Below are 11427 nucleotides of genomic sequence, written 5' to 3' on the forward strand. Positions count from 1 at the left end.
GTAATATATTACTGTATTATAAAACGGGTGGCTTAAATCAAGCGATCTGATTGGTTCCCAACTGTTGTCTATTGAGCGTATACACACAGCTATGACGCTTGTTCAGTTTACGGAGTTCAGTATCACTCCGCGCCTAACTTGAACTGTTGTTTATGTATATATAAAAGCAATAGCATAGTTCACTGAAGCCTAAAAATATGTTGATTGATGGAGAGGGTGGAAATGTTGTACAGCAATAGGCACACGGTGAGTGAACTCGATAGAAGGCTAAATTGCCGGCGAACCGAGCTACCGTCTTTAGCCTAGCCTTCTCTCTGAAGGACGCTACAGTGTGTTGCATAGCAACCGCCGTACACTTTGCCGGCAGCCAGGAGGGACTACTTTTTTGTATTTGTTTAAAAAAATGCTTTTCTGACTTTCTAGCTTTTTCAAAATTGAGAGTGTCTATGACTTTCATTTCGCCATACTTACGTAACCGTTTTATAAAAGCAATAGATCGGTTAAGGGGGTCGCCGTCCCTCCGCTGCGCGTCGGGACGGACAACGCCCCTAACTGTGGTATAATGACCGTATACCACAGCCTGTCGTGATCTATTGCTTAAACGCGTTACCCCAACACTGTTCCCCATCAGCCCCCCTTCCTGCTCACTCCCACCCCTCCCTCTACTGCTTCCTCCTCTTCCTTTTAACCTCCTTCCATTCCCCACCCGAGCCCTGATCCAGGCCTCCAGCCCCACCCAGCTCCTCCTCCTCCTCATCCTGGGTGTTGAGGTGAAGGTGCGCCATGCTGGCCCTCAGCTGGGCCTCGGGCCCCCCAGCCCTCCTGTTGGCCCCGGGGTCTGGCTGGGTCACTGCTCCCAGGAGGCTCTTGTACAGACTGATGAACTGGTCCTCCTTTACTATCTCCTCTGGTTCCTTCTTCTGGAGCTCCTTCTGCCTCCGGTGCACCAGCCTGCCCTGGTACAACCTGGACCAGCCCGTCTGGGGTTAATGAAGCACTTATCTTATCTTAAAACTACATTCTGTCTAACCAACCCTCAACTTTCGCTTTCACAAATTTGTATAGGTTAAAATGTTTCAGTATATCACTGTTATAACTGTTATAATATCACAGTCTTGTGATGTTATTCTGTTCCTTAAAGTTACTTCTGACTTGAACTTCATATGATGGTCTCACTATGGAAGTGCTTTACCGCACTGTTGTGACGAAAAGAGAGCTGAGCCGCAAGGCAAAGCTCTCGATCTACCGGTCGATCTTCGTTCCTACCCTCACCTATGGTCATGAGGGGTGGGTGATGACCGAAAGGACGAGATCGCGGATACAAGCGGCCGAGATGAGTTTTCTCAGGAGGGTGGCTGGCTTCTCCCTTAGGGATAGGGTGAGAAGTTCAGTCATCCGGGAGGAACTCGGATTAGAGCCGCTGCTCCTTTGCTTAGAAAGGAGTCAGTTGAGGTGGTTCGGGCATCTGGTAAGGATGCCCACTGGACGCCTCCCTTGGGAGGTGTTCCAGGCACGACCAGTGGGGAGGAGACCCCGGGGAAGACCCAGGACTAGGTGGAGAGATTATATCTCAACACTGGCCTGGGAACGCCTCGGGATCCCCCCGTCAGAGCTGGTCAATGTGGCCCGGGAAAGGGAAGTCTGGGGCCCCCTGCTTGAGCTGCTGCCCCCGCGACCCGACCCCGGATAAGCGGACGACGATGAGGATGAGGATGAGGACTATGGAAACAGTAATGGCTAGTTATGGTTTTGCTATGAAAACAGTACTGTCTGGGTGATGGTGTTGCTATGGAAACAGTACTGTCTGGGTGATGGTGTTGCTATGGAAACAGTACTGTCTGGGTGATGGTGTTGCTATGGAAACAGTACTGTCTGGGTGATGGTGTTACTATGGAAACAGTACTGTCTGTGTGATGGTGTTGCTATGGAAACAGTACTGTCTGGGTGATGGTGTTGCCATGTAAACAGTACTGACTTGGTGATGGTGTTGCTATGGAAACAGTACTATCTGGGTGATGCTGTCGCTATGGAAACAGTACTGTCTGTGTGATGGTGTTGCTATGGAAACAGTACTGTCTGGGTGATGGTGTTGCTATGGAGACAGTACTGTCTGGGTGATGGTGTTGCTATGGAAACAGTACTGTCTGGGTGTCTCACCAGGCGAAGTGGGGTTCAGGGAGGGGCTTGCAGAGCAGCAGGTTGAGCTGGGAGGCGTCCTTCAGGCAGGCCTGCCATTGGTTGAAGCTGTGAGCCACGACACCATCCAGAGGCTGAAAGAGGTGCTTGGTATTCCCCTGCCAGCCTAAAAACACACACACATACACACACACACACATACACAGGGGCGGAGCTATGGGCGGGGCCGCCGCCCCTGGGCCCTCCGCCGTGTCACGGGGGGGCCCTCCATGCTCAACGGGGCCCCCCTAACAACGAGCGAAAGAAGGATAAATTGCGTCGATTGGTGTTACGTGAACCGCTAAGCATAACCAACTCCAATGTTAAAGTGGAAGTCGACATGAAGTTTATGTACCTGTGACTTTAGTTCATTTTATCATGGCGGGAGTCAAAATTTAGAAAAATAAAATCTGTGAGCAGAAATCCCTAAAACATTCTTGAAAAGGAATAAATTAGTGCCTTTTTTTGTTAATCTATTTTGTTGCTTTTCGTATTTAATCAAATAAATTCATGATCTGGTACCCAAATGCATGATGGGTACCATACGTCAACCGTAGCCAACAGACTAGACTGTAGGCTGCTCGTTCACTCTAGGGTGACCAGACGTCCCCGGTTTCCGGGGACAGTCCCCGTTTTCAGTGACCTGTCCCCGGCTATGGCTGTCCCCGGAAATGTCCCCGGATTTGACTGCGACTGAAAAATCCTCCCCCCCCCTCCCCCCCTGTCAACAATCCTGTTCGCCCGCAAACCCGTACACCCCCCCTCCCCCAGTATGTGGACTTCTACTTCCAGGAGGGCGTCCTCGTCCGCAGCTTTAAGATCAACTAACCCTGAGCTGGATCTCCTCCTCCAGTCTGGTGGCCTGTGGTGCCCTCTCCTCACAGTAGACCGGTTCACAGGCAGATGAGAACCACTCACTACATTAACGTCTGACATTCCTGTGTTGCATGTTCTTTGCAATGCTTTTTTCTGCAATGCTAAAACAGATTGTTTTGCTTAGTTTAGGCCTTTGTCTTCCTTTGGGAACATCGGCCATTGATGAACGGCTTCCCCCCTGGCCTGTCCTGGGCCGTCTTCTCCAGCTGTTGCCACGTCAGCCCTTCCTTCTTTAATCATAAAACTGATGTGTATTAAAAAATATTTTATTAGCAATGATAATCAGCATCTGGTGATTTATTTATCAAGTCCAATGTGTTGTCCAATATTTTGTTTGTTTCATTTCATCCCATTTTCATCCTGTTTGCTGTGATTTACAGTAGACTGCACATTTTGGGAACAAATACACTCAGTACGTTTACATGCACAGCTTAATCCGATTAAAGCCATAGTTTGATTGTCCGGGTATACATGGCGGTGAGTAAATCGATTCATTGGCCGAAGCATGTCATGCCCCGGTACGATAGGTGGTGCTGTGCCCATTTCAACTAGTGGTAATAGAGCCACCGGCTGACCTCTTTACGTCACCAGCAACAACAAACTCAGGCGGTGTTTGAGAAAGATGTTTTCAGTAGTCAGCTGTCAGTTCACAGATCTGCCGGTTCTGCTTCCATGCTGTCTGCGGTCAAACAACAACAAACCAACGTGACAGCGTGACAGCTTATAGTTATGATTGATATTTCCACGACAAACCCCAACATCGACACCACCGTCCGTCTCATCCGTTACAGTAACTCTTCTCCCAGGGAGTCTTGACTAATAACCAAATGTCCCTTTTTCGTGCAGTGGGGTCATGGATGAAACCCAAAGTGATTATATTGGGTTATAGAAGGGTAAAGGTCACTCCACCAATACCACTTCACAATCACAATTTAAAACCTCAAACTATACTTTATATCATAACATGTTAAACTATGTCACAATTTAAAACATCAAACAATACTTTATATCATAACATGTTAAACTACGTCACAATTTAAAACATCAAACCATACTTTATATCATAACATGTTAAACTACGTCACAATTTAAAACCTCAAACCATACTTTATATCATAACATGTTAAACTACGTCACAATTTAAAACCTCAAACCATACTTTATATCATAACATGTTAAACTACGTCACAATTTAAAACCTCAAACCATACATTATATCATAACAAGTTAAACTACGTCACAATTGAAAACATCAAACCATACTTTATATCATAACATGTTAAACTACGTCACAATTTAAAACCTCAAACCATACTTTATATCATAACATGTTAAACTACGTCAAAATTTAAAACCTCAAACCATACTTTATATCATAACATGTTAAACTACGTCACAATTTAAAACCTCAAACCATACTTTATATCATAACAAGTTAAACTACGTCACAATTTAAAACCTCAAACCATACTTTATATCATAACATGTTAAACTACGTCAAAATTTAAAACCTCAAACCATACTTTATATCATAACATGTTAAACTACGTCACAATTTAAAACCTCAAACCATACTTTATATCATAACAAGTTAAACTACGTCACAATTTAAAACCTCAAACCATACTTTATATCATAACATGTTAAACTACGTCACAATTTAAAACCTCAAACCATACTTTATATCATAACATGTTAAACTACGTCACAATTTAAAACCTCAAACCATACTTTATATCATAACATGTTAAACTACGTCACAATTTAAAACCTCAAACCATACTTTATATCATAACAAGTTAAACTACGTCACAATTTAAAACCTCAAACCATACTTTATATCATAACAAGTTAAACTACGTCACAATTTAAAACCTCAAACCATACTTTATATCATAACAAGTTAAACTACGTCACAATTTAAAACCTCAAACCATACTTTATATCATAACAAGTTAAACTACGTCACAATTTAAAACCTCAAACCATACTTTATATCATAACATGTTAAACTACGTCACAATTTAAAACCTCAAACCATACTTTATATCATAACATGTTAAACTACGTCACAATTTAAAACCTCAAACCATACTTTATATCATAACAAGTTAAACTACGTCACAATTTAAAACCTCAAACCATACTTTATATCATAACAAGTTAAACTACGTCACAATTTAAAACCTCTAACTCTTCTCTTCACTCTGCCCCTCCAGGCCCCGCCCCTCCAGGCCACGCCCCCATCCAGGCCCCGCCCCCTCCAGGCCCCGCCCCGGTCTAGCCCCTGTCTCCTGTGGACCGGTGGCTGGTTCTAGAGGGTCTTACTCCACAGAGAGGGCGTGGGCGGGGGGGGTCTCCCCCACCCGGTACACGCTGACCGTCACCTGGGCGCTCTCGCCCCCGTGCGGGTTCACCACCCGGACGGCGTAGGTCCCGGAGTCCTCGGCGGTCACCACGGTGATGGTGAGGGCGCGGCTGCCCCCCTGCTGGGCCGTGCTGTAGGGGGGCCGCTCCGGGAGGGGGACGCCGTTCCTCAGCCAGGTGGCCTCAGGGGGGGGGTCCCCCTCCACCAGGCAGGTCAGACACAGGGACTGTGAGGGGGCGACGGGACAGGGGGGGTCACTGAGGGTCCCCTCATGATGACTGATCTCCATCACACACGGCGGGACACTCATCACTCATCATCACTGCATTAAGAAAGACCTGGCCCTTTAAGAGCACACCGCACCTGTGTTGAGTGAGGCTCCTCCCCCTACTGGCCCTTTAAGAGCGCAGTGCACCTGTGTTGAGTGAGGCTCCTCCCCTACTGGCCCTTTAAGAGCACAGTGCACCTGTGTTGAGTGAGGCTCCTCCCCCTACTGGCCCTTTAAGAGCGCAGTGCACCTGTGTTGAGTGAGGCTCCTCCCCTACTGGCCCTTTAAGAGCGCAGTGCACCTGTGTTGAGTGAGGCTCCTCCCCCTACTGGCCCTTTAAGAGCGCAGTGCACCTGTGTTGAGTGAGGCTCCTCCCCCTACTGGCCCTTTAAGAGCGCAGTGCACCTGTGTTGAGTGAGGCTCCTCCCCCTACTGGCCCTTTAAGAGCGCAGTGCACCTGTGTTGAGCTAGGCTCCTCCCCCTACTGGCCCTTTAAGAGCACACCGCACCTGTGTTGAGTGAGGCTCCTCCCCCTACTGGCCCTTTAAGAGCGCAGTGCACCTGTGTTGAGTGAGGCTCCTCCCCTACTGGCCCTTTAAGAGCGCAGTGCACCTGTGTTGAGTGAGACCCTAACCCTTACCTTTCCCTCCATGATGGCCACGGTGTCCGGCAGGCCCTTGGTGACCTTGGCCCGCTCTGAGGAACACACAACACAGAGGGGGCTAGTGAGTGGACTGATCCGCTAAGGGCTAAGGGCTGAGATCCACTAAGGGCTAAGGGTTCTAGTGAGTGGGGTGATCCACTAAGGGCTAAGGGCTGTGATCCACTAAGGGCTTAGGGCTGTGATCCACTAGGGGCTTAGGGCTGAGATCCACTAAGGGCTTAGGGCTGTGATCCACTAGGGGCTAAGGGGTCTATTGAGTGGACTGATCCACTAAGGGCTGAGCTGAGGGGCAGAGGGGTACTCACTTCTCTCTGCCTCTGCTGCTCGTCTGGAAGAGAAACACACACAGAGTTATTATCTCCTCAAAGCGCCTCATCCTGGACCTCCAGATGTAAAGGTCAGGCTTTTTAAAGGGGCTTAAAACGACCATCAGACCCTCAGCATCACAGTGAGTACTACAGCTGTCCTTCACGCATCCAACAGACTGTTACTGTTACGGTCAGCAAAGAGCAGGCAGAACAACCATCAGCAGCGGCCTTCAGATCAACCAGCACGACTCGTTATTGATCCCGTATTGACGAGTAACACCTTAAATGGATAAGAAGTCGATGTTGTATTCATTTGAACTTCTGTTAAAGTTTCATCTGGTGGTTCCTTCATAGAGAGACAGCTTGTTAGTAAGGGGTTAGTCATCTGGGGTTAGACAGTGCTCTATGTGAGGGGTTAGACAGTGCTCTATGTGAGGGGTTAGACAGTGCTCTACGTGAGGGGTTACAGTGCTCTATGTGAGGGGTTAGACAGTGCTCTATGTGAGGGGTTAGACAGTGCTCTACGTGAGGGGTTAGACAGTGCTCTACTCACTTCATCCTCTGGTGCTCCTCCAAGGCCTCAGCAAACTCTGGTGAACGTTTCAGACAACAGGATGTCAACGTTATCGATCGTCAAGGCAATAAAGATTAGACTCGTCTTTGAATCAAGACGAGGAATATAAGAAACAACTGCTGCCGATCCAGTGAACTCTGACCCTAACTCTGGTCTGAGTGGACCTGCTGCTGGTCTACCCACCTGGTCCGGTCAGGTCCAGGTGGCGGGCGTGGCAGTCCCGGCCGTCAAACAGCTCCAGGGAGAACCGCCCCTGGTCGCTGCCTGCTGGGTCGCGGAGGTCCACCCAGACCGCGTCCCCGCTGGACCCGGGCCGCGCCCGTGGGTCCTGATCCAGCCTCCTCTCCCTGGACACAGAGACCGGCCACAGACTCAGACCAGACTCAGACCAGACTCAGACCAGACTCAGACCAGACTCAGACCAGACTCAGACCGAGAGGCTCAGACCAGACTCAGACCAGACTCAGACCAGACTCAGACCAGACTCAGACCAGACTCAGACCGAGAGGCTCAGACCAGACTCAGACCAGACTCAGACCAGACTCAGACCAGACTCAGAGCAGACTCAGACCAGACTCAGACCAGACTCAGACCAGACTCAGACCAGACTCAGACCAGACTCAGACCGAGAGGCTCAGACCAGACTCAGACCAGACTCAGACCAGACTCAGACCAGACTCAGACCAGACTCAGACTAGACTCAGACCAGACTCAGACCAGACTCAGACCAGACTCAGACCAGACTCAGACCGAGAGGCTCAGACCAGACTCAGACCAGACTCAGACCAGACTCAGACCAGACTCAGACCAGACTCAGACCGAGAGGCTCAGACCAGACTCAGACCAGACTCAGACCAGACTCAGACCGAGAGGCTCAGACCAGACTCAGACCAGACTCAGACCAGACTCAGACCCAGAGGCTCAGACCGGAAGAGGTCTGAGACCATAGGAGGGTTTGAACCAGGCCCCACTGAGGCGTCTTGGATCGGTCTGAGCTGGATTCAGCCGGTTATTTCATCAGCTTGTATCGGTTGAGCTCTTTGTGTTGTGATGACTTGTGTTGGTCTTTGTTACTGAACTTATTATGTGATGCATTTCTTGCTGGTATTAAAAGTGTCCACTCTCCCTTCTGAAAACGCCCAGCAGGGGGTGCTAGAACACCAGAAAACCAGTCACCAGCAAACCAGTCACCAGCAAACCAGTCACCAGCAAACCAGGCACCAGCAAACCAGTCACCAGCAAACCAGGCACCAGCAAACCAGTCACCAGCAAACCAGGCACCAGCAAACCAGTCACCAGCAAACCAGTCACCAGAAAATCAGTCACCAGAAAACCAGTCACTAGCAAACATCCAGTCACCAGCAAACCAATCAGCACCAAACCAGTCACCAGCAAACCAGTCAGCACCAAACCAGTCAGGTTGACCATTGATTACATCAGAGTAAGGATAGTAAGGAAGTCATTATCACATAAAAATGACACAATGATGATAACAAATGTTACAAGTCTCAATTTTAAAAAGTCTGTCTGTAAATCATGCCGGAAAAAAAATAAATAAAAATAATAATCGGCCGATGCCGATACACGTAAGAAACGCAAATATCGGCCGATAATATTGGGGGGCGGGGCCATGTGACCAGGGGGGCGGGGCCTGGTGGTCTCACCTGAAGCTCCAGGTGGTCTTCAGGTGGGTCTGGTAGACCTTCATGGAGCAGTAGAACCTCAGACCCTCAGCCGTACCCTGGACCCCCAACGCACCCGCCGACAGGGCTGGGGCGAGAGACACCACGTTTAGAGAGAGAGGGGAGAGAGAGAGAGAGGGGCGACAGACACCACGTTTAGAGAGAGAGGGGAGAGAGAGAGAGAGGGGCGACAGACACCACGTTTAGAGAGAGAGGGGAGAGAGAGAGAGAGGGGCGAGAGACACCACGTTTAGAGAGAGAGGGGAGAGAGAGAGAGAGGGGCGACAGACACCACGTTTAGAGAGAGAGGGGAGAGAGAGAGAGAGGTGAGAGACACCACGTTTAGAGAGAGAGGGGAGAGAGAGAGAGAGGGGTGAGAGACACCACGTTTAGAGAGAGAGGGGAGAGAGAGAGAGAGGGGCGACAGACACCACGTTTAGAGAGAGAGGGGAGAGAGAGAGAGAGGGGTGAGAGACACCACGTTTAGAGAGAGAGGGGAGAGAGAGAGAGAGGGGCGACAGACACCACGTTTAGAGAGAGAGGGGAGAGAGAGAGAGAGGTGAGAGACACCACGTTTAGAGAGAGAGGGGAGAGAGAGAGAGAGGGGTGAGAGACACCACGTTTAGAGAAAGAGGGGAGAGAGAGAGAGAGGGGCGACAGACACCACGTTTAGAGAGAGAGGGGAGAGAGAGAGAGAGGTGAGAGACACCACGTTTAGAGAGAGAGGGGAGAGAGAGAGAGAGGGGTGAGAGACACCACGTTTAGAGAGAGAGGGGAGAGAGAGAGAGAGGGGCGACAGACACCACGTTTAGAGAGAGAGGGGAGAGAGAGAGAGAGGTGAGAGACACCACATTTAGAGAGAGGGGGCGAGAGACATGATGTTTAGAGAGGCGAAAAGAGAGGGGCGAGAGACACCAGATTTAGAGAGAGACGAGAGAGATAGAGGGGCGAGAGACAAGATGTTTAGGAGAGAGACGAGAGAGAGAGAGGGGCAGGAGAGACAGACAAGTAGGCAGACAGGAAGGTAGGTATACAGACAGACAGGCAGGAAGGAAGAGGAACGTGTCCCTGACCCGGAGCTCCATCAGAGGGCCCGGTCCCTGACACGGAGCTCCGTCAGAGGGCCCGGTCCCTGACACGGAGCTCCATCAGAGGGCCCGGTCCCTGACACGGAGCTCCGTCAGAGGGCCCGGTCCCTGACACGGAGCTCCATCAGAGGGCCCGGTCCCTGACACGGAGCTCCGTCAGAGGGCCCAGTCCCTGACACGGAGCTCCATCAGAGGGCCCGGTCCCTGACACGGAGCTCCATCAGAGGGCCCGGTCCCTGACACGGAGCTCCATCAGAGGGCCCGGTCCCTGACACGGAGCTCCATCAGAGGGCCCGGTCCCTGACACGGAGCTCCGTCAGAGGGCCCGGTCCTTGACACGGAGCTCCGTCAGAGGGCCCGGTCCCTGACACGGAGCTCCATCAGAGGACCTGGTCCCTGACACAGAGCTCCATCAGAGGGCTCCATCAGAGGGCCCGGTCCCTGACACGGAGCTCCGTCAGAGGGCCCGGTCCCTGACACGGAGCTCCGTCAGAGGGCCCGGTCCCTGACACGGAGCTCCATCAGAGGACCTGGTCCCTGACACAGAGCTCCATCAGAGGGCTCCATCAGAGGGCCCGGTCCCTGACACGGAGCTCCGTCAGAGGGCCCGGTCCCTGACACGGAGCTCCGTCAGAGGGCCCGGTCCCTGACACGGAGCTCCGTCAGAGGGCCCGGTCCCTGACACGGAGCTCCGTCAGAGGGCCCGGTCCTTGACACGGAGCTCCGTCAGAGGGCCCGGTCCCTGACACGGAGCTCCATCAGAGGACCTGGTCCCTGACACAGAGCTCCATCAGAGGGCCCGGTCCCTGACACGGAGCTCCGTCAGAGGGCCCGGTCCCTGACACGGAGCTCCGTCAGAGGGCCCGGTCCCTGACACGGAGCTCCGTCAGAGGGCCCGGTCCCTGACACGGAGCTCCGTCAGAGGGCCCGGTCCCTGACACGGAGCTCCGTCAGAGGGCCCGGTCCCTGACACGGAGCTCCGTCAGAGGGCTGTATTAGTGATGAACCTACCGCAGTGTTTGCTGAGCTGCTGCAGAAGCTCGTCAAACTCTGTGAACACAGAGAGCAGATCGGGCGGTCACGGTACGAGAGGAACAGGAAACGGACGCTGCGTCTCGATGAGGAGAGACGCAACAGGGCCGGGAGGAGGAGGAGGGGGAGGAGGAGGAGGAGGAGGGGGAGGAGGGGGAGGAGGAGGAGGGGGAGGGGGAGGAGGAGGAGGAGGGGGAGGAGGAGGAGGAGGAGGAGGAGGCTCTCACCCTGGTCCAGGAGGTCCAAGGTGCTGGTGTCCTCTCCCCTCCCATCAGCCACCTGGGCCCGGTACGACCCCGCCGACCCCGGGGTCACCTGACACATCACACGGTGAGGTTCACTCTCTACACACAACTAGACTGTAGATCTATAAATACACTGTTCTACTGTAC

At 51.6% G+C, this 11427-nt stretch overlaps 1 protein-coding gene across 1 annotated transcript in view; it reads right to left on the reverse strand.

Moving 5' to 3' along the window:
- Positions 1-5344: 5344 nt before the first annotated feature.
- myom3 (myomesin 3) overlaps positions 5345-11427 on the reverse strand; it is a gene marked incomplete at its 5' end in the record, with an annotated part of 37679 nt that continues 31596 nt past the window's right edge. The window contains 8 exons of the mRNA XM_084471087.1: positions 5345-5645; positions 6328-6383; positions 6657-6679; positions 7213-7249; positions 7417-7580; positions 8898-9003; positions 11015-11053; positions 11263-11350. Coding sequence (XP_084327213.1) covers positions 5376-5645; positions 6328-6383; positions 6657-6679; positions 7213-7249; positions 7417-7580; positions 8898-9003; positions 11015-11053; positions 11263-11350 — 783 coding nt within the window. The 3' untranslated portion in view covers positions 5345-5375. The remainder of the gene's footprint in view (positions 5646-6327; positions 6384-6656; positions 6680-7212; positions 7250-7416; positions 7581-8897; positions 9004-11014; positions 11054-11262; positions 11351-11427) is intronic.

This window comes from Micromesistius poutassou, assembly GCF_964030765.1.
Source record: "Micromesistius poutassou genome assembly, chromosome: 8".
Classification (NCBI taxonomy): Eukaryota; Metazoa; Chordata; class Actinopteri; order Gadiformes; family Gadidae; genus Micromesistius; species Micromesistius poutassou.